The sequence below is a fragment of the Protopterus annectens genome, chromosome 6.part0 (genome assembly GCF_019279795.1).
Source record: "Protopterus annectens isolate FY-2018-M chromosome 6.part0, PAN1.0, whole genome shotgun sequence".
NCBI lineage: Eukaryota > Metazoa > Chordata > Ceratodontiformes > Protopteridae > Protopterus > Protopterus annectens.
Genome location: NC_056737.1, coordinates 923,218,698 through 923,240,767, shown reverse-complemented (window position 1 = coordinate 923,240,767; position 22,070 = coordinate 923,218,698). Strand labels below are relative to the sequence as shown.

At 39.7% G+C, this 22,070-nt stretch overlaps 1 protein-coding gene across 1 annotated transcript in view; it reads left to right on the top strand.

The window, feature by feature from the left end:
• The window catches only part of GOLGA5 (golgin A5), a 933,889-nt gene that overhangs the window by 657,252 nt on the left and 254,567 nt on the right, over window positions 1-22,070 (top strand). The window contains exon 10 of the mRNA XM_044074573.1: window positions 16,746-16,971. Within this exon, the coding sequence (XP_043930508.1) occupies window positions 16,746-16,971 (226 nt within the window). The remainder of the gene's footprint in view (window positions 1-16,745; window positions 16,972-22,070) is intronic.

Here is a 22,070-nt window from a genome sequence, read left to right as displayed (position 1 = left end):
TTGCTGCTTGACAGTACAAGCCTCCTGAGTGGTCCTTTATCTGGTCGATGTTTTAAAAGAATGCTTGTAGTGTTGCATGGAACAACCTTGACACAATTATCCTACTACTACAGAGGAAATATGGGATGATCCCCCCATTGCAAAATGACAGAGACACTGAAACCGAATCCCATAGTATTGACAGCAGCCATATGAAAGATTCCCACACCATAGAGACCTGCTGTCTATTGCTGACACTGAGTCCTGGGTAGTGGATAGATCTACAAGGTGGATTTTCACATCCACCACACTTTCCCTTAGATGCTGGACTGTTCAACTCACGTGGCATATTTCCAGAAAGATCTCACTGATGTCATCCAACATGAAATGGAAGAGCTTCCATATGGGCCCATTTAAGAAAAGAGTACACTCCATGCTGCTACCTCCACAGGATGGTTAGTGTAACAGGATGCAGCATTATATTACGCATGCACTCCTGGTTCAGATTGACAGACTTGTGGAGGACACAAGAGTAACTTTCCTTAATTTACGTTCATTCATCATCTCCTGCTTGGGGTTGAAGTTGAGACACCTCATGGACATGGAAAAACAAGGCAAATCCTGACAGCTGTGCCCATAACATTTACACTCATAAAGCACATCTAACAGGATGTAGACCAAGCAACCACCAGCCTCAGTAGGGCATTTGCAGACAGGGTATGAATGGAGAGATAAAATCAGCAAGCAATGGAGAGTAGTAAGTCTTGATGAGTACCTTCTCAAGGTGGACCCTGCTTTTACAAAATCTCACCAAAATGACACCGACACATAGACTGTATTTTATATAGCATCTGTCACGGACAGAAGTAGGCTAAAAAAAAAAAAAAAAAAAAAGAGCTGGTTGCACAAGTCCCATGATGGAAAAGTGCCCAATCCTGGTAGGCGCACTGGTGCCAGGATTAAAAATTACAGTGTAGAATCCTTAAGACATAGAAACATTACTGCAATGGGGTTAAGTCATTCTCGGAGGGAGGATGGCCTCCATGGTGTGTAAAGAAGTAGTAGTCCACAAAAACTGACAAGTCAAAAAAGACTCATAAAGATGACAGAGTGGACTATTGAGGATATGAAAGAAGTTATGTATTGTTAGTATTATGGAAGAAGCCCAGATAGATATTCAAAAAGATTGAGGGAAATTAGAGGAAGGAAAAATGCTTGCACAAGAAAAACTGTCAAGAGCTACAAATGCAAATTTGTGTTTATTAATATAACAGATCCATGAAAAACATAATATAGACCGACTTTAGGTCATTTGGAAAAAGAAGTGATTGAGGAAGTGCAGAAATATGAAGAACCAAACCTAGAGATTTTTGAAAGCTATAAAAAAGAAATGTGGACATGGGAAAGAAAGAGCAAAACACTTTATTCTTCTCTGACGCCTCAGCAGAAAGCCTTCAAGGAGAAAAGCATTTCTAAAAAACACCTGCCTTATATATACATACTAATTAACTATTTAACACTTAATTAAACAATTAAACATGCCAATAAAACTATCCGATAAAAAATCTCTAATTATATTCTAAATTTAACCCTTTCGGGATTAGTGTTATATTTTAAAATATTTACAGATTCCTTAAATAATAACTTCTTTTTAATATCCACATTTTCATGCTGAGCCTCATTTATTTTTCTAATGTAGTGCCTTTTAAACCTGCAGACCCCCCCATGTGCATTATTAAAGTGTTCCGCTATAGAACTCTCCTTTTTATTTCTAACAATATCTCTGATATGTTCCATTAACCTTATTTTAAAGGGCATCTTACTCTCTCCCACATACAATTTATTACAGGACACTTTAAGGCATAAATCACACCTTTGTATCACACCCATATTGACATTTGACACTAAAATTAAGACCATTTATTTTAATAAAGCTCTTAACTATATGTTTACATGCTTTGCATTTTCCACAAGGTGTGGTTCCATAATCTGTAGAGACTCTTGTAAAATTAGTTGGAGGAGTAGCAAAGTTTCCCCCAACTACAAAGTCCCTGATGCTTCTTCCCTTCCTATAGGATATTTTAGGCATACAATTCACCCATTGGGAAAAATCTTTCAGGTAGGTTACATAGCTCCAGTAAAATTTCACCATATCCAATAATTTTGAACTAAAACAACTATATGTTGTAACAGAATAAATATCCCCTTTTTATTATTGCATATAGGTTTATTATATCTATACCTTCTGCCTTTCTGTCCTCATTTATATATTCCCTTGTAAACCTATCCCAACATTTTTCCAATAATTCATTGCTATATCTAAACATGTTGGCAGTTTTCTTCATTTCTACTGTGTAAAGTCTATATCATTATTACACACCCTATACAAACGTACCACCTCTCCATATGGTATAGCTTGGAGAGTATGCGGTGGATGTCAGCTCTGCACTTGTAAATACTGAATGCCACCTTCAGATTTTCTGTGTATTGATGTTCTATTATTTTTTCATCAGTAATATGCACTACCACATCTAAAACAGAAACTTTTTTACCTATCTTAAATCCATCAAATTTTAAATGAAATCTATTGTGTTTGTAACTTCAATATAAATGTATTTCTCTCATCTTCACTTCCTTCTCATAAAAACATCAAATCGTCAGTGAACCTACAGTATTTTATCACATGCTGTTAATAAAATTTTGACTTGTATGCATACTCGGCCTCAAATAGGCCCATACTTAAATTTGCATATGAGGGGGCAAATGCTGCCCCCATCGCTGTCCCCTGTTTTTGATGGTACAGTACCCCCATCAAATTCAAAAAAGCTCTTCGTTAAACAGAAATAAACTAGTTCTATAATATATTTTGTCACTGAACTACTGCCTAAAAAAAAACTTCAGGTCCTAAATCCCAAAATTATGATGAATGTTGGTATACAAGCTCTTTAAATCTAAGGTGACCCAATGCATGTTTTAGGTCCATCGAATCTCACTGATTTTATCCAAGAAATTAAAAACATCCTTTATATATGAAGGCAAGAATTGTACCTTAGGTAATAAATAAAAATGTAGAAACTGTCCCATTTTATATAGAATATATTTCTTGCCTGAAACTATAAGATGACCCGGGGGGGGGGGGGGTTGGTTGGTTGGTTAAATCCTTGTGTGTTTTTGGCAAGCAATAGAAATGTGCCATTTTAGATCCATCCACATGATTTTTTTTTCTTTATATCCTCATGAAAAATAACCCAACCTTAAACTTTTAATTATTAATTTATTATATTCCTATATAGCTGTTGAATAAATAGAAAATTCCACTCTATAATACACACTGTTATCTCTGAAATGTTCATTGCACATATAGTGTATGGTGCATAACTACCAATTTATTGCCCTTGTCTGCAGGTTTAAATATCAAATCTCTTCTTGCACTGAATTCATCCTCAGGTCTTGGTGAGTACCTTCACAAGGTGGACCCTGCTTTTACAAAATCTCACCAAAATGACACAGATACATAGACTGTATTTTATATAGCATCTGTCATGGATAGAAGTAGACTAAAAAAATAAAATAAAGACAGCTAGTTACACAAATCCCACGATAGAAAAGTGCCCAATCCTGGTAGGCGCACTGATGCCAGGACTAAAAATGACAGTGTAGAATCCTTAAGACATGGAAACATTACTGCATTGGGGTTAGGTCATTCTTGGAGGGAGGATGGCCTCCATGTTTTATATAGTAGTAGTAGTTCACAAAAACTGACAAGTCAAAAAAGAGCCATAAAGATGACAGAGTGGACTATTGAGGATATGAAAGAAATTATGTATTGTTAGCATTATACAAGAAGCCCATATAGATATTCAAAAAGATTGAGAAAAATTAGAAGAGAGAAAAATACTTGCACAACAAAAACTATCAAAAGATTGAAATACAAATTTGTGTTTATTAATGTAACAGATCCATGAAAAACAATAATATAGATCAACTTTAGGCCATTTGGAAAAATAGGTGACTGAGAAAGTGCAGAAATTTTAAGAACCAAACCTAAAGATTTTTGAAAGCTATAAAAAAGAAATGTGGATATGGGAAATAGAGATCTGATATGGTGCAATATTTATGCAGAGGAGAATGCAAAAAATAATCAATACAAAAATCAGCTCCAAAGATATTTGAAGAGAAAATACAGGCAAAGACAGCCAGATATGGAAAAATTTACAATATAAAAAATAAGAATGCAGAGAGAGACCGCAGAACAAAATATTGGAAAGCAGAAGTTAAACAAATAAAAGCTGAAGTTACGGAATGCCTATGAAGTGAAGGATTCAGTGTTGAAAATCCAACTCTGGTAATGCCACAGCGTGATGAAACAGATGGAGCAGGAGTCATCTGAAGAAATATGGACATGGGAAGGAAAAGTATGTTTAATGTAGTGCAATATTTATGCAAAGGCGAAAGCAAAATTAATCAATACAAAAAAAAACAGCACCAAAGATATCTGAAGAGAAATACAGGCAAAGGCACCCAGATATGGAAAATTTCACAATACAAAAATAAGGAAAACAAAGAGGGGAAGTATAAAAGAGGATTAGTAATGGAGAAGTTAAAGAAATAGAAACTGAAGTCATGGATTACCTGCAAAGTGAAGAATTTAGTATTGAAAATCTAGCTCTGGTAACATCAAAGTGTGATGGAACAGAGAAAGCGGTGGAACAGGAAGCATATGATCACTTGCCACATGTAGATACTCTGGAGCCTTCAGTAGGAAACTAGTACAACAGTTCAGTGTTCAGTTGGAGATGCACAATAAGGGAAAGAGCAGGAAACAGTGACAACTCTTGATGCAGTCAGTGCTGTGATGTGATAGGCCAGTGAGTTCCCATATGAAAGAGCAATAGAGGTGCAAGATGCAGCTGAAGACAATGTCACATACATGTTCTGAAATTTTCTGTAGAATGCCCAGAGGAAATGGAGAACAGAATGTGCCCTCCATTTTGAGGAAAATGATCAAATGGAAGAGTTGCTTGATTTAATGGAGACAGAAAGACATATTAAGATCAATGAAATAGATTACAGAAAGTAAATAAGATCCAGAATGTTAGAAGTTGGCTAAAACAAATGAACACAGTAATCAAGACCGTTAATAGAAATTCATGTGATATAACAGAAGTAAATAGGATATATTACTGTACAGCTAAATTAATAGCACATAAAGTTTTACCTCATTCATAGATAAAGGAGTCTTGCAGGACAGTAAGGGAAAGGAAGAGAAGAAATTGACTGCCATCATGGAAGTATCAAATAGAGGAAACTGTAAAGGAACTAAAACAAAAAGTGTCAGAAGAATATAGAAGAGGAAATGGATCAACAAAATACGTAGAAAGATAGACGTGTTAAAAGCAATGCACAGTATCAGAATAGACTACAACCTATTGTACACTATTGCAAATAATATACTAAAGATGTCAGCACAGGCAGAAAAACTCAGAAGATATGCAGATAAATATAATGAAGAAGTACAAAATAAGCAATTCTTTTCTGACCTAAATTTTGTTTTATAGAAAATTGGGAAATAAGGCAAAAGGAGCAGAAATACCACCACCACCAAAAAAAGAAATAGGCACATTTTGGAGAAATATGTATGAAGACCTTGTGAAGCATAACAAAGATGCTGAGTAGATAGAAGTAAAAGAAACCATAAGAAGTTCAAATGTACAGGATATGAAATGGGAGGAAGGAATGGTCAGTGAAATTGAAACAAATTAAGAAAAGCTCCTAACTAGAAAACCCCAGGCCTAGATGCAATAGCTAACTTCTGACTAAAAGTGTTAACATCTTTACACAAAGATTTAGCCCCGAGTAAGGACTATTTATGTGTGCATCCTGAACAGACACCAGCCTGGTTAATAATAGGAAAAAACTATATAGTACAAGTGTTATTGTATTTTAAACTGTTAGACAGCTTAACCTGATATTTTTTTGGTTCTTCTTCCACCCTCACCATCAGTAGTTCCTTGGTTATGAAAAGGAAAAGTATGTTTGTACCACTTTGCTGCCCTATCATTTCTGTTTTTGAGAGAGTTTGTGAGGATAAATTCAGATGTTTCTTGAAAAAATAGTAGTGTTTTATATGTTTGTATTTGTGGTTCGTATATTTGCACTGTCATTTTAAATGCTGATATATTCGTTAAATATTTACTGAGAGGTAGATTTAAACAGATTGCTTCCTGTGTTTTTTTTTTTTCTACTTTTATATCTGATGATGTCTTTATTGAAGATGAAAGCACTTGGACATTAAATTAAACTTGGTTATTCAGCTGTGATGTTTCCAGTCTGTCCTTTTCAGTTGTGGCCTGCTAGAGGAGTCTGGTGTATTTCCTTTGCCATTGTAGATTCACCTTACATTGGGAAGCCAGTGTTTCTTTGCAGATGTCCAGGCTCATGTCCATAAGATCCAGAATGAAACCTTAGAATTGTTATGGTGCAAACTGTACTAACTTTGTTGAAGGAGAGTGGGTGTTCTCTTTGGACCTTAGGACATCTGCTCTCACATAAAAGTAGTCAAGGAGTCCAGAATGTATTTGCTGTTTTTGGATTGGAGTTGATCACTGTCACTGTACAAATCTTCCATTTGACCTCTCACAGCCAAATAGTGTTCACCAAATGTTTGATGGCAGCGGTAGCTCAACTGAAACTACAGGGAGCAAAAATCTCCCTTACTTGGGCAGATAGCTTCTTGCTGCTTTGACAGCAGCAGATCTGGTAGACAAAATAGTCACTGCTGATGATGTCCAATACTCCGAACCTGACAAAATCCAGTCTGATACAACATAGTCCATTACATTTGTTGGGTGTAAAGTGGACACTATACTTTAAGCCTTTGTCCCGCTGGGGAAAATATGCACACTTCAAGCCAGATCAGCACAATATTTTACTGCGATCTGCTGCAGCTGACAACTGTCTGAATGTCTTGGGTGTTGCATCCATTTCCATTTTTATATTTCTCCATGCTTGATTGCACAAAATAGTTTACTGTGGATAGTCTAAGAACAGTGATCAGGACACCATTATTCACACTTCCATCTATTCAAACTTTCCAGGTCATGTCAAGCTAACCTGAGGTGATGCAGTATAGCCAGTTCACACACAGGCAGCCCCTTTCACATCTCACCTGTGCTAACTACTGGAAAAGGGGCTGCATCTGTTCTGAGCTAGTACAAAATGGAACAAAATACACTGACCCTTCTGACATTGCCAACATCTTGGCTGACAGGTTCAGTGCAAATTTCTCCCCCCCCCCACCACCTACAGGGCCTATTACCATTCTAGGGGATTGTGTAAGTCCAGTTATTACCGATACGTTGGTTAACAAGGCTCTATCTAAAGCTAAAAACACTGCCTCTATGGGACCAGATGGTGTCCCAGGCTGTGTCATACGCGAGCTCCAAAAGGAATTAACCCCGCATCTTAATACCCTGTTCAGTCTCAGCCTCTCCACAGGGTATGTGCCCATAGAATGGCGGACGGCAATGGTGGTCCCGCTACACAAGGGTGGGGCCACAACTGACCCTGGGAACTACCGACCAATAAGCCTGACCAGTCTGATCTGTAAAGCTATGGAGTGAATCATTATGGAACTCATAAATGGAGAGATTGGGAACCTCCAGTCGCTGGACCCCACACAGTTCGGCTTCGTCAAGGGCAGATCATGCCTCCTGAACCTGGTGGATTTCTTTGAGACAGTTACTCAGGCTATAGATAAGGGAAAGGAGGTACACACGGCTTACCTTGACCTTGCTAAAGCATTTGACACCATTCCCCATTCAGGTATTATTGATAAGCTCACCAGCCTGGGCATAAACCCTTATGTCACAAGATGGATCACAAACTGGCTCTCAGACAGATCCCATAAAGTAAGAGTAACGGGATCTATGTCCGAATCCAGACCAGTAATGAGTGGTGTGCCTCAGGGCTCTGTCCTGGGGCCCCTCCTGTTTGGCATATACTTCTCAGAAGTACAGGCAAGCACGGAAGGGCTGTGGCTGACTAAGTTTGCAGACGACTGCAAACTGGGTGCTATAATAGAGTCTCCAGCCGACATGGAGATCCTCCAGAAGGGCCTAAATGAGACTGATGCATGGTGTCAAAGCTATGGTCTCAAGCTAAATGCAAAAAAATGCATAGTAATCCCCTTTGGAAAAAACAGAGTACCCGCAAACTACAACATTGGAGGTAATCCCCTGAAATCTGAAGAAGAAATAAGGGATCTAGGTACCCAAGTAGATAGTCAGCTTTCCTTTGATAACCATGTTGCCAAAGTGGTTAGAAAATCCTTCTATGTGACCCATCTGATCACGAAAGGGTTCGCATCAAAATCTAAGGATGTAATGGTGCCCCTCTACTCTTCCCTCATTAGACCCATTATTGAGTACAATGCACCAATTGGAATGTACCTGGCTAGACATCTCCAGCAGCTGGAGAGACCACAAAGGTACCTAACCAAGAGGATTACTGGCCTCAAACAGTTGCCCTATGCAGCACGATTGAATAAGCTAAGACTGTTCTCTGCTGCATACCGCTTTCTCAGGGGCAATCTCTGTCTAATGTACAGAGCCATGTCCAACCCAGAATTGTTGAACATGCTCCACCTTAGCAAAACCAAATCTACTCGAGCTACACGCTCTAGGGATATAAACCTCAACACAACAATGAATAGAACATGCTGGAGGGATAGATTCCCTTTGCAGAGACTTCCCTTACTATGGAACAGGGTCCAGATCTACATAAGACAGAGCCCCTCACTATCACTTTTCAAGAGGAACCTTGATGAGTGGATGGGTACCAGAATGTTCACACCGGGGATCACACCAACAGCACTACTAGATAGGGGCCAAGGGTACTAGCTGCTAGTACAAGGGTCTAGGGAACTACTAAAGGGGTGGTGAATACCGCACAACGTGGCTGGGATAATATATGCCTTCGGGCAGATAGCCCAGTACCAACCTATGAATCTATCTACCCTAGTGTGGGCAGATGATCCAGGGTACCTGGTCACTACATAAATTATGTATTCATATCACTCTACTGGAAATGAGAGCCATATGACTAACACTTATTTCATGTCATAGTGTCATTTTTATGAGTAGTAGTCATGTATTCACTCAACATAGCATTAGTCTGGTACATCAATGAAAAAGGGAAGCATTTGTTTTTACTCCCTGTGCCATGAAGACATGAAAGTGTGGTAGAGGGCGTTGGAATCGAATTGATTCTTGCTGGCAGCTCATATTCCCAAGGAGACTGGCCTCTTAGATTACAAACTGAATCATTGCCTTCTCCATCTTTGAGAGTTCTGTGCACCACAGGATAACAAAGAAAGGTAATTTTGTATAAGGGCTACTCCCAGTTTGTGAATTTTGTCTCCCATGAAACAGAATGACATGATTTCCTCTTTTGAAGGCCTTCCATAAATGGGCTTATGAAGGTTGTTGTCACACAGGTGTCCAGGTGACTTTTTCTGTGCCTTCCCCTTTTCCTTTGATGTTCATCCAGAAAGCCAAAGTACCCTAGATTAAGGTGATTCTAATAGTTCCATTTTAGCCCATGCAGACCTAGTTTCTGCTTCTGTTTCTGTACTTCCAAACCACTCTTCAACTTCTGACGTGAGATATTGCTCTCTCAATCATCCGGCAAACCCCACATATATTTTTACTCCTTGAAGCTCACCATCTGGTTTCTGCAGTCCTGTTGAGAGATAACAATTCAGCATTTTTCATAGGGTAATATTTATTGTTATGTTGTCTTTGAGGCAGTCTTTCAGGAAAATTTGTGTTACTGTCATGACATCTAAGGTACTGTATCACTTATCGTAATTATTTATTTGACTCAGTATTAAGTTACTGTTAAGTTAAAGTGCACCTTTCAGCTTCTTCCAACTTTTATTCAGGGTTCCAGTGTTCTTTCTTAGCTTCCCTAAAAGTTTGCAAAGCTTTCCTGAGGGGAACGCCACAGCCCCCCATTCCACAGTGGGATTTAGGTTTTATATGTAGAATTGAAACTACCACTGTTTGAACCAGCCATTTCTGCTGACTTAACATTTCTGTCCTGTAAAACTATATTTCTAGTGCCAATTACTTTGACAAGGAGAATTTCTGAGTTACAGGCACTATCTTTCCATCTTCCCCATGGTGTATTCCGTAAAGAAAGAGTGTTACTCAGGACAAGACCCATTTATGCCTACCTAAATTAGCTGCAGAGTCAAATCTGACTCTGTCTTCAATCTCCCAGTGTTTGAGTGAGGTGAATATATCCTACATGTTATTGATGTCCACACTTACAGCTCAGGTGCTTTGTGGTAGAAAAAAAATTTCACAGAGATGGCCAACTTAGAATACAATTCTTTTACAGAGATGACAACTGTTTCTCTTCTCAATACTTTTTAAAAACGGTTAGTGAGCTTTATTGAACTAGTCCTGCTTTATTGAATTATGCTACACTAAACATGGCAAAGCTCTCTGAGCAATGCCTAAAGTTCATTTTATCAGAGCTATGTCCTCTTTATTAGCTTTCCAACATAATGATTCTGTGGATGCCACATTCATCAGTTCTTTGGTCATCTCTTAGTACCTTTTGTGGGCACTATAAGCTGGACATGATATCCAAGTCGCACTCTCTAGGGCTCCTTTGTCTGGGTATGTAGTCATGATAGTGACCACCAAAGAGGAGTCACTGTAGACTTGATCTTCCTGGTTTTCGAAGATGGAATACTACTTATCAGATATGAAAAACATGTTACATATAGTGATAGATTTGTAAATAGAAGGTCCATCTTTGGTAATATTCCCTCCTTTCTTTACTGCCTGAGGTGTGTTTGGTCACAAGTCTCTTCTCTTCTCTTCTGTCACCACTTTATTCCTCATGTTATCACTTAATACTGAAATTGGAGATTGAGAGAATAACATTGCATGATGGGAAGGATGAAGGTCTCCTAGCGTCCTGGAAAACATTTAAATTTTTCTTGGCTGAGAACTGTAGCTTATGGCATATAGTTTTACTATTTCACAAAGATGGAGCTTCTTCAAATATATCTGTTGATGTGACATGGTCGAGTCTATTTACTTCTACAATAGGAATGGTATGCAGCTGGCAGGAGCTGCATAATATCTTTAAGACTCTCTCTCCCCCAGGCTCAAAAACTCAAACTCCTTGGTGTCATTGGACTTCACCCTATCACTTTAAATGTCCTTTACTGCTTTCCAACAAGCATCAGAAAGTACTCTGTGGTTCATTACTTCTCATTTTCAAAGCTTTTGTTTGCAAATAGTTAGTCTCTTTCACATTTCTTAAGAGACTTACGTTGGGTATTTTCATTTTTTTAAATTTGTACATAATTTTCAAAGTAATGCAATTTATTTCTTAGTTTCTTTTTAGTACTGTTACGCCACTATCTTATTTTGACGTTTTCTCTATGTTTTGGCATTTTAGAAGTAAGTTATTTGTGCATTCCTACTTCTGTCATGTTGATATTTTCTAGCCATTTCAGCTTTTCTAAGTTGATGTTTTTGGAGCTATGGGTGACTGTTTTGGTATGCTGGTTGTGTTTCAAGGATGGACTTGTACTTTCTGATGCTTTGTGAATATTATGAGTGCTTTTCACAATGGAAGAAGTCTAGAGTTCTGTTGTTCCAAATGTGGACACACAATTCCTCCTGCACACACATGAACTGTGTGTTGTGTAACTAGGGCTGTAGAATTTAGATGCAGCTGGCAAGACGTGCCAGATTTGGCTCTAGGACCCTAGAGAAGAAAAAATACATTTGTAGAATTTATACACATTTTAATGCAATAATCAACACCATGCCAATATCCACCAACAAGTTGCACCCCCTTTGTCAAAGTGGTCTAGGTCAGTTATCCCAGGGTAAATTACAGGGTACCCATCCAGTCATCTGGGTTCTGTTTGAAGGGAAAATATATTGCCCTGCTTAAACTGTGGGTGCAGTATATTCCAGTGACAGAGAGGTACTATGTAATGCGTATGCTGATAAATGAGAATTAATTCTCAAAGTATTGTCTAGTGACTTTTACCATATCTTAGGACAAAAAAGGGGAGGGCTGATGACAGTGAATGCAGGAGAGCTACAGATACCTCATGCTCTGCTTCTAAAGTCTCTTTTATGTAGACATTTCTCTTCCTGTAGTCAGTGTACGACAAGGTAGTAATGTTTTTTTAGTTTATTTTCCTTAGGTTTATCCCATCTAGATGTTATGGTGGTCAAGGACTCTCTTCATAGAAAGAGTAATCCCTTTTTCTTCAGAGAAAGAGCTTTCATGATACAATTTAGACCTTCCTTGACTGTATTCCTCCAGGTCCCTCAACAATCCACTCTTTGCATGTAGACTGGGATAAGATGAAGAGGACACAGGAAAAGGCACAGAGTGAGTTAACTGGCCAGTTTTCCCCTCTGTTTTCCGTATGGCAAGAGTGTGTTTCTCTCCCTTATCTTCATCTGTTGCTCATTCCCCTGCCCCTTCCTTCACTTCAGTTAATATGGAGGTGATGAATATCCCATCAGCTACTGCTTTGGTCCTGAGTCTGACTTTGTCTTCAGCATTATTGCTTCACTCCCCTCCAGGGTTTAAATGGCACTGACCTTGGCTCCACTACTGATGCCATTGTCTGTGTCAGTCAGTTTAGCGTTTGAGTTATTAACACTGAAGTCATCCTCACTGCTAATATCAGCCTCTGCACTGAAACTTGATTGGATTACTGACTCATTTGGCTCTTGTGCCATCTCAACTGCATGTATCCTTGGTTTCATGATGTTCTGTGTCGATCACCAAGAGTACGGAGATTCTGCAAAGTCAACTTTTGCAGTTGGTACACACCCCTTTGTAGTTGACATCTGCATCTGCTCCAGCCAATGATGCTTTCCAGTCTGATGCCTTGGTCCTCTTCTCTTTGTTTCAAAGAAGCAGAGGGATGTAAAGTTGACACAGGGATAAGGAGGAGGTATCTTATTCAAATTTCTCTTCCTTGACAGTAAGATAAGGCCTCTCCAAAGGTCACCAGGAAGAGAACTTTGGATAATCTAGAAGGGAAATCTTCCTCTGTGTCTTGCAGCAATCCCAGATTTAGGGGGATTTTAGAGTTAATGCATTAAGTATGGATAACTGACCTTGTGTACCCAGAGAAACTGATGCTTCATTATGCTTTCTGCTCCCTTTGGATCCACCTTTGTTTTCTAGATTTGAGGTAAAACAGTTTCTGAAAGGCATCATTCGTATTCCATTGCATATGAAGTTGTGCCATTGCTCTGTAGACTTGTACTTGTTTTTCTGTCTACCTTTAACTTGTATCACTTCTTATGCAATCTGTCTGTTGAAACACATTTCTTTTATATACTTCTGCAAGAGTCAAGTTGTTTGTCTGCTTGCTTTTTATTTTTTTGGGGAAAAATCTTCAGATGTTAATGTAGAGGCTGGTTACTTATTTATTAGCTTAACAATATGTTTATTGAGCTGGTGGAAATTCACCTGTTGGCTTCCACCTTTAGAACAGTTACTTCTCAGACTTTTTCTACCATTCAGATTTTTAATGGTAGGCCTATTTTAAGAGTAAACAAATAATTTTTCTTGATGTGCCATAAGGGTCTGGCTGGTGGCAGTATTACTGTAGAGAGAGGGGAAGGGGTTGTTGGTGCTGGCAAGATGATATTTACTCCTTGTGGAAAATGTTGTTTGTGTGCAAAATACTGCTTGACATGTTTCAGTTACTTGCATCGTTGTTGCAATATTGCACTGGTCTTCGTTTGAGATGGGTCTAATCCTGGAGCAGTAGTGATTAATATTATAACGCTGATCTACAGCTGTACAGTTTTAGTCATATCATGGTGTGTCCGGCATTTGCTATTACCGTACGTCTCAAGTGTGCATTTGCAACATGCTGTTAAGGCCATTGTTTAGTCACTTTGGTAATCAATGGTGCAGTTCATAAAAGTATAATCCCTGACTGTCACATATTAGTTTGTGGCAGCAGATGGGATTTTATGCATTTTTGCCACACATTAAATTGCATTGTAGTGGTTTGCCTATTGCATTGTGAAACTGTATAGCCTGCAAAAGTTTCATCAGTTGAAGGTCTGTGTATCCTTGAAACCAAGAGGTAAATATATAACCATATAAACTGCACAGCAGTTATTTTATCTTTTAGACAGATTAGTTTGGAAATATTTGCTCTGTGGATTATGAAAAAATGTCAGTGTCACAGCTGACTAAAAATGCACCCAAAATTAATCTTTCCAGCCAGTGTGACCAAGGACAAGATGGTAACTATTTTGGGTGCTACTAAGCTCAAGTCCACTGAACTGGAGGACAGAAAGATCATGCAGTGGAGCAGCTTAGTCTGGTCCCTGATGACCCCAGAATGCCACTAGAACTCAAAATACTGGAATTGGTGACGGATACAATATGACGTAAAACATCTGATGAAGTGAAACTGCTCAAAATGCAAGAGAGCAAGAACAGAGCTGAAGTAGACAGGAGCAGCAGAGAGGGAATAAATGCCAGCATAAGAGAGAACTTTTTACTGTGTGTCAGAGGCTAGTGAATTGCAGGAATGAAAACCCAGGCTTGAATGCCAAGGTCAGTACTCATTTGTTTACTCAGTGTAGCGAGAGAATGACTTGTATTTCAGCATTTAAACACATGGAATATTTGGCACTGAATTATTTGTAGGCAGTGAGTGAGGTTTTTAACTCATCTGGTTTCTTGCAAAACTGTATAAGCATTAATTAAAATGGCTAATGATGACTTTGTAGACTGTATGTAAAGGTTAAAAGCTGTTTAAACCTGTACCTGAGACTTTTAAGAAAAAGTTTAAAGAGCATTTGACAAAAGGTGTTAGCGATTCCATTGCCGAAAGAAAAACTTAATTTAATAGATAGGTGAAGAGAATGTCAAAGTTACACTTTTGAAATCTTGGAGAACTTTTGATAAAGGAGTAAGCAGTTGGTACTTTGCCAGAGAACATGAGAATCTGGTTAGCAGATCAGGAATGGACCATTGTTTAGGAAATCTGCAGAAAGGGTAACTGATGTCTAGCCAGCAGGGCATGACTGCACAAGAATGGAGTGCCCTGCACTTGTCACTGGTGTAAGCGAACCTTCACACCAGGTTCCACAAGCAGAGTGGGGAAAAGGCTTGCCTGAGTACACTCATTGGTCCAGGGGTAGATTGTTTCCAGTGAAACCAAGTGCAGCATATACAGTGTAAATATCCAGAGAGACAAAGTATGAAATGTACGTCAAGTGAGGGAGCTAATGGTAACACCCCATTAATGATGGGGTAACTTGTGACTGCAGGTACTCTAGATTATCACAAGGGTCTGTACAGCATCCTTGTCAGTGGTAAAAAAAAATCATTGTTTAGAGGTATACTGTATCATATATATTTGTATATATATATATATATATATATATATATATATATATATATATATATATATAGCCTTGAGGGAGATATTGAATATTAGTTTAAAACATGTGTGGGGTCGACTTTATATTTTGGTTCACACTTGTAAACTTGGCCTTTACATAATGGGTCAGATTGTGGCATTGAAACTGTTTGAATCAGTCTTTTGTTCCACATTGTCCACCATATACCAGCTTCTTAAAGTCATCTGTTAAAGAAGGTTGTTTAAGCCAGGCAAATGTATACTTCTGTTAGTTGTGAGAGAGTGCAGGCATGGTTATGTACTTGATGAGGGATATCATAGCATTCATACTCATGTACATGCAGGTATCTCTGAGTAAGTCATCTCCTGAAAAAAATGATGCAAATTTTTCTTCTCAAAATTTTTTTTTATTTTCCAAATGCCTTTGAATGAATTGTGTAGTATTTATACATAATGATGCAAATTTTTGATTGATGGAGAATGGATCACCCAGCCTTGGTCCTTGTCATAGTCCATTAGGTCTGTTTATTACTTAATACTTGCTTGGGTCATTAAAACTAAAGTAATAGGTCTAAAGTGAATATTTAAGTGTACACCCTATGCACCATTTATACATTGGGAATAAAATCCTGTAAGAGCTGCAGATTTAAATCACTTTTGAAGTCAGGTAGTTTGTAAAACACGAGAACATGGATTGCACTCTAAAATTTGTGAGCAGCTATAGAACAAACCAGAAAATCTAAGTTATAGACATACCAACAAGTTTTGAATAAATAGCTCATTTTGAAGACAACAAATATATTAAAGTAAACAAATGGTAACACAGACTTGTCTCTTTTGAGGTTAAGGGTGAAAATAACCTTAAGCTTTGTCCCTTCTTTGCTATGTTGTACAGAGACAGTCCCTTTAGAAAACTGAAACCAGTCTGTCAGTGCATTATGAGTTGACTACTTAACCATTTAGATTAATTCTGAATCTTTATTTTACACTTTCTGCATTACAACACCGTCTGCATTCATGTACTGCAGACCACATTGGCATGATCATGAATTCAGAAAAGAATAATTTAGTGTGTTATTCATGGCCATACAAATTATTAGTAGTGGAGAATGTCCTGGCAGACCCTCACAAATAGATGAACAGAGACCTATTTCTGGATTTGTTCCTTGTGTCTGTGTGTGTTTGAAATGCACCTTTTATCACATGTATACATGTATGTAACTTGCGATTGTTTTTAGAATTGCAGCATTACTGTTTTTATTCTTATGCTTAAACCAAGTTATGGTTGTTTTTGTATTTTCATTTTTTTCACAAGCTTACAAACAAACATTTGAGTAATAGCAGCCAGACTGAGCTTGAGAATCGACTACATCAGCTGACAGAGACATTGATTCAGAAACAGACGATGCTAGAAGCCCTGGGAACAGAGAAGAGCTCCCTTGTGTTCCAGTTAGAGCGTCTTGAACAACAGTTAAAGTCTTTACAAGGTAGCAGTGCCAGTGGACCTTCAATTAATATGTCTGGAGTGGATAGTGGAGAAGGTAATGTAGAGAATACCTGATTACTTTTGTCCATTAGTTTGTTAATGTTTATATTTTAAGTTGTTGGGTTTCCATAAATAAGTAACAATGTTCGAATTTCTTAAATGTGTAACAGTAGGCATCCTCTGTTCTTCTTCTTAATTTTGTTATAACTATGTCGAATGATGTTTTTTGGATCACTGTTGAAATGTTGGCACTCAAAATGCAAAGTGCAAACAGAAGACAAAGACTGAAAATGCAGGAGAATGGCAAATATCAAACATAGCTTTTGTCCTAAAAATATCTTTTTTGCAGAGGGGTAAGCTCTCCCTGCACACCCCTGAACTTAAATATGCCAATTACAAGATTGTCATACCTCAGAGAAAAGGGAGTATTCCCAGAAATGGCAGTCATAGACTTGGTATACGTAATTATGTATTTTCAACCATTCAGTCAGCATCCTCAGACTAGCCATAGAAGATCCAACACTTCAAACTGTTATTGTTTTTTTTCTTTGTAAAGTAAATGTGCTCGAGTACATTTTTAATGCATCATCTCACCTGGTGCCCTTCACTGGAAATCGATTTGTACAAGCCTTAAGAAATTTCAAGAAATGCCTCTCAGAGAACTCATATGAAAAGAGGTGAATTTAACTTAACATTTTTGGAATGTCCTGTTCTGTTGTTCTTGGCTTGGGTGTGTATTTTGTGTGTGTGTGGTTTGTGTGTTTAATGTCTATGTTCAGGGGCACGTAGTCTTGCAGCACTATTCCATGGCATTATGTACCAGACTAAGAGAGGTACCTGCCCCACAAAAGTCCATATTTTTGCTACTGCTCACACAGTTTTGGTCTTTGCCTTATGTTTTGCATGGAAAAGTTCTGCTGTTCCATATTTAATAAGTTCAAGCTTTGAGATGTCCTTTAGTTGCCCGATTGTGAACCAGGATGCACACCAGCACTGTATCTGTTGCATGGAAAAGGAATGTTATCAGGCCCTGATATAAATGCCATAATTTCATTCCAGTCCCCAGAGAAGAATATTTGTTTTTGGCTTCACTCAGGATTGAGGTGGTGAGAGAGCCCGTAGCAGGCATTGATGAGAGGGTCCCTCATATATCATTCCAGACCAATGGCAGGGAATTAAGAGGTGGCTTTGGAGTAGAAGACAAGACGTTAGTCACACCTTCAGCAACATAAATTCTCTTGCAGAGCAGTTTCACATGCTATCAGCTTGTGAGAGGCTTGTTATGAGTGCACCTATGCTCATCTTTTTTCTTGTGTTCCATGTTTGAACAAATTAAACATGCTTGCACCTAGCCTTTATTCTTGGAACAGTCCCTTGCTCCCCCTAGCATAGTCTTGGTGAAAGTAGTCTGAACTGAGGCCTGTTCATCTCAGGTCTCCCTCTGGTCAAGTAGGGCTTGCTTTCCTGGAATGAAGAAGATAGTCTGGGTCCTTCTACATTAGCAAGAAGTGGAGGGCAGGCCTGAGCCCTGCACATTCTTAAGCTGTTTTTGATGTATATTGCAGCTTTCCTTCAAGGTTATATGAAGGCATCCTTTGGAAACATTACAAGGTACAACTGCTATGCCTTGCACATACCTCACTTGCCTCAGTGCAACCTCCAGCAGGCACCCCCCACAGTCCTACCTCCAAACATCCTTTGATCACCTTTTTCACATTTGACTCTATGCATGATAGCTACCCCTCATCAGCTCTTTGTGGAGTAGGGTTTAGCGGAAGTTATGTGTTCTTTTGTGGTTAAGGATACGTATGCTCTTAGGATTCCAAACTCTTCACCTCGAGAAAAGTGAGGACTGTTTGAACTCCCTTTTCTATGGCTACCCCCAAGTTTATACTCCTTTGAAAAACCCTCTGCCTCCTGAAATTTTCTGTGGCCTTTCCTGTGGTCTTCTTAATTTTACCAGAATCAGATAACCATGGAATACCTCGGGATCATAGGTTGCATGTTATCCTTAATCCTGATGGATCCTCTTGACAAAACTTCACATGATAATAGTGCAGTAGTACCTGTGGAGCAGTTGATGCCAGTGTGCCCCCCACACTTTAGTGTCCCATATTCCTACTGCTTTGCCTGAAGAAAGAACAGTTGCAAGAAGTGAGAATTCGAATTTGATAAAGAAAGGATTTCAGGATGGATCTTCAGTAGAATATCAGAGACAAAGGAAAAGGGGGGTACTTATACTAATTGCTAGAAGAGCGCCAATAGTGATAGAAGAGGAATAAAAGTAATGATAGATATGAGGTAGTAAGGGGCTACTTAAAAGGAGTGAGTTTTACACTAGCATGTAGTTATATTCTACCCAGAATTGCTGTTATGTAGCTTATAGGTGGAGACTGGAACTTGATTTGTAAAAGTGAGGATGTATCTGGGTGACCTACAAAAGAAATTGTAATGAAAGAGGGTAGATGTCTGAAGAAATTTATGAAAGTATGTGGTATGGGATATGTAAATTCAGTAGTAGGAATTTGGAAAGAATTTACATATTATTCCCCAGGGTGCAATAAGTCGGCTAGATTAAACAGATACTCTGATGTTGTTAATCTTCTTTCCATTCATCACTGATGGGGCTCAGAATCGAGTCGGCCTATTACCAAGCTCACGCCAGCCAAAAAAACTCTCGAGCTAAGTCTCTACCCAGAATGCCCTTCTCCCTGTTACCTCAGATCTCGTTTGCCACATAGCCGTAAAGCCACATTTCAGCCAAGCTCTCAGCTGAGTGAAATCTTTTTTGATATTTGCGTAAATGTTTTTGGATATCTTCATATTTTACTAAACCCTTAGTATTGCTAGTATCTTTTCTTCGGTCTAACCTTATTCTTTCCACTCTACCCATTGTTACCATTGGTAAACTTCAAGTACCATTGTTGGTACGGGCTTTCCCTTACCCTTGTGGTATTTCTTCAGTACCATAGCTGGTATTGTTTAGCTTAACCTGTTAGCTTTATCTTTATTCAGGTGTTTCCCTTTCTTTTCTTCATACAGTGTATTGTTATATTGGTGTTTTTCGTGTGATTTTTTTTGAATGGAGTTTACTTCATTATTGTTGGATTATACAGTTAGCTGTAGTGTCCTTTTCTGCCAAGATGTCAGATAAGAAAGATACTTCAGGCTTTAATCATTGTACTTCTTGTAAGGGCAAGTTACCTAACAGTGATTCGCATAATGACTGTGTGTACTGTATGGGAGTGGCCCACCTTTTGCTGCAGCCTCCTTGTAATATTTGTCAAAGTTTCAGCCAACGCACTCTTAATGAGCGCAAAAATAAACTCATTCTGAAAGGGTTACTTAAGTCTCCCTTCTTAGAGGCCATTTCTGCGATGGAGGTCTCAACCCCTCCTTCTAAGGACAAAAAGAGATCCCATTCTGTTCCTTCTTCACCATTGGGTGATCAGAGCAAACCTGGGAAATCTAAGGTCCCTAAGTTATCGTCGGAGCATAAAATCTGCCTCTTCGGCTCCACCTTCCTCGGCTCCAACTGTCTCAAAACCTTCAATATCGACCCCTGTTTTGGTAAACGCCCTTCTTCCAGCACCGATCATAGATCTTACTTTGCCTATTTCAACTTCGGCACCTGTAGCTACTTCAGCTGAGGGTACACCTTCAACTATGACTTCAGTTCCCATTTTGGAACCGACCATTTCAGCTCCGAGTTCCACTTCAGCACTGAACGTTGTACCGACGTCACTGTATTTGACCCCTTTGCTTCTGGTCTCAAAACTAGAGACTTCAGTGCCGGCAGACCTTGCACCATGGACCCGATGCTCTCCCTCCATAGACCCATTTCTGAGCCAAGCGTATAGCCCATTTCTCAAAAGTCCTGATTCTCCATCTGGAGTATCCAATAGATCCACCAGGAGCCTTTCGGAACATGACGTGGTGCATCTTGTGGACCAGCTGTTGGTAGCCAGGGGGATTTCCTCACTTTATAAAACCCATCCACCAGGTGGACTTGGGTTGCCTTTTCCACAGACTCTGTTCCAAAGCCTTCTGCTCTGCCATCATTCTTGGAACCCATCACCTCGGAGCCTAAGGTGCATCTCACTCTGGCTCCAGGTTTGTCCCTTTGGTCTTTGGTTCCCGCTGAACCGGTCCTTCCTCAGTCTGGGGTTTGGGGGACAGGTGCTCGGCCTAGAGTACGGTACCAACTTTCTCCTCTGTTCCCTCCTTGGCGCCGATGGCTGTGTCCGCGCCAATCCTGCTTGAAGGCTTCTGCTGTGGGGGGGGGGGGGGGGCGTCAGAGTGGGGTGTGATCCTAGTCCCGAGGTTGTCTTTCTCAGTTCCGGGCTCCAATTCCTCTTCGAGCAGGCCTGCCTTTTGCACAATGGAGAGGGCTCTTGCTTCTGGCAGCACTCCTTTGATGTCAGAACCCCAGTTTTCACCCCTGAGCTACAGCTGTCACAGACCACTCCCCCCGGGACACCGGGCAGAAAAGCCACAGGACACTCCAGTTCAGGGTACCCACTCTTCCGAGTCCTCCTCAGAGACCCCCACTGAGGAGCCCCCTCGAAAGAAGACTTGCAAGAGGAAGCACGTGGACTCGCCTGAGGAGTCCTTAACGGAAGACACGGATTACAATGATGGTAAAAGGTCCCCCACAGTCACCTGCTGATGGAGACATCCTGGAGATGTTAAAGCAGAGAGGTGACTGGAAGCCATCCAACCCTTCATCTGAGGAGTCCCGTGTTCCTGCAGGCTTTTCGTGCCTGGCCTTCTACCTCTTGGGTGATCCCACCTGCAGATGAGCTTGTCCAACTCATCGTGCAGCACGCGTGGAAGAACCTTGATTCCATTGAGGTGATCCCCTTGAGACCTGATAAAATTCTTTCCCCTCCTGTGGAGAATCTGCACTGGTCCAAAGGGTTACCAGTTGATGCTATGGTGGTGGAGGTGACCACGAAAAAGGACTTGGCTGAGGAAAGTCCTGCTGTCCACCTACCCAACAAGTGAGTCCTGGGCAGTGGACAGACTTGGGAAGCATGTTTTTGCATCAGGAACCTTTGCTGTACTCTCCCTGAATTATTTGGCAAATTTTACGAGGCTCCAGAGGGACTTGATCTCCGAGCTCTCTGGGACACTCGCAGGACAGATGTTCTT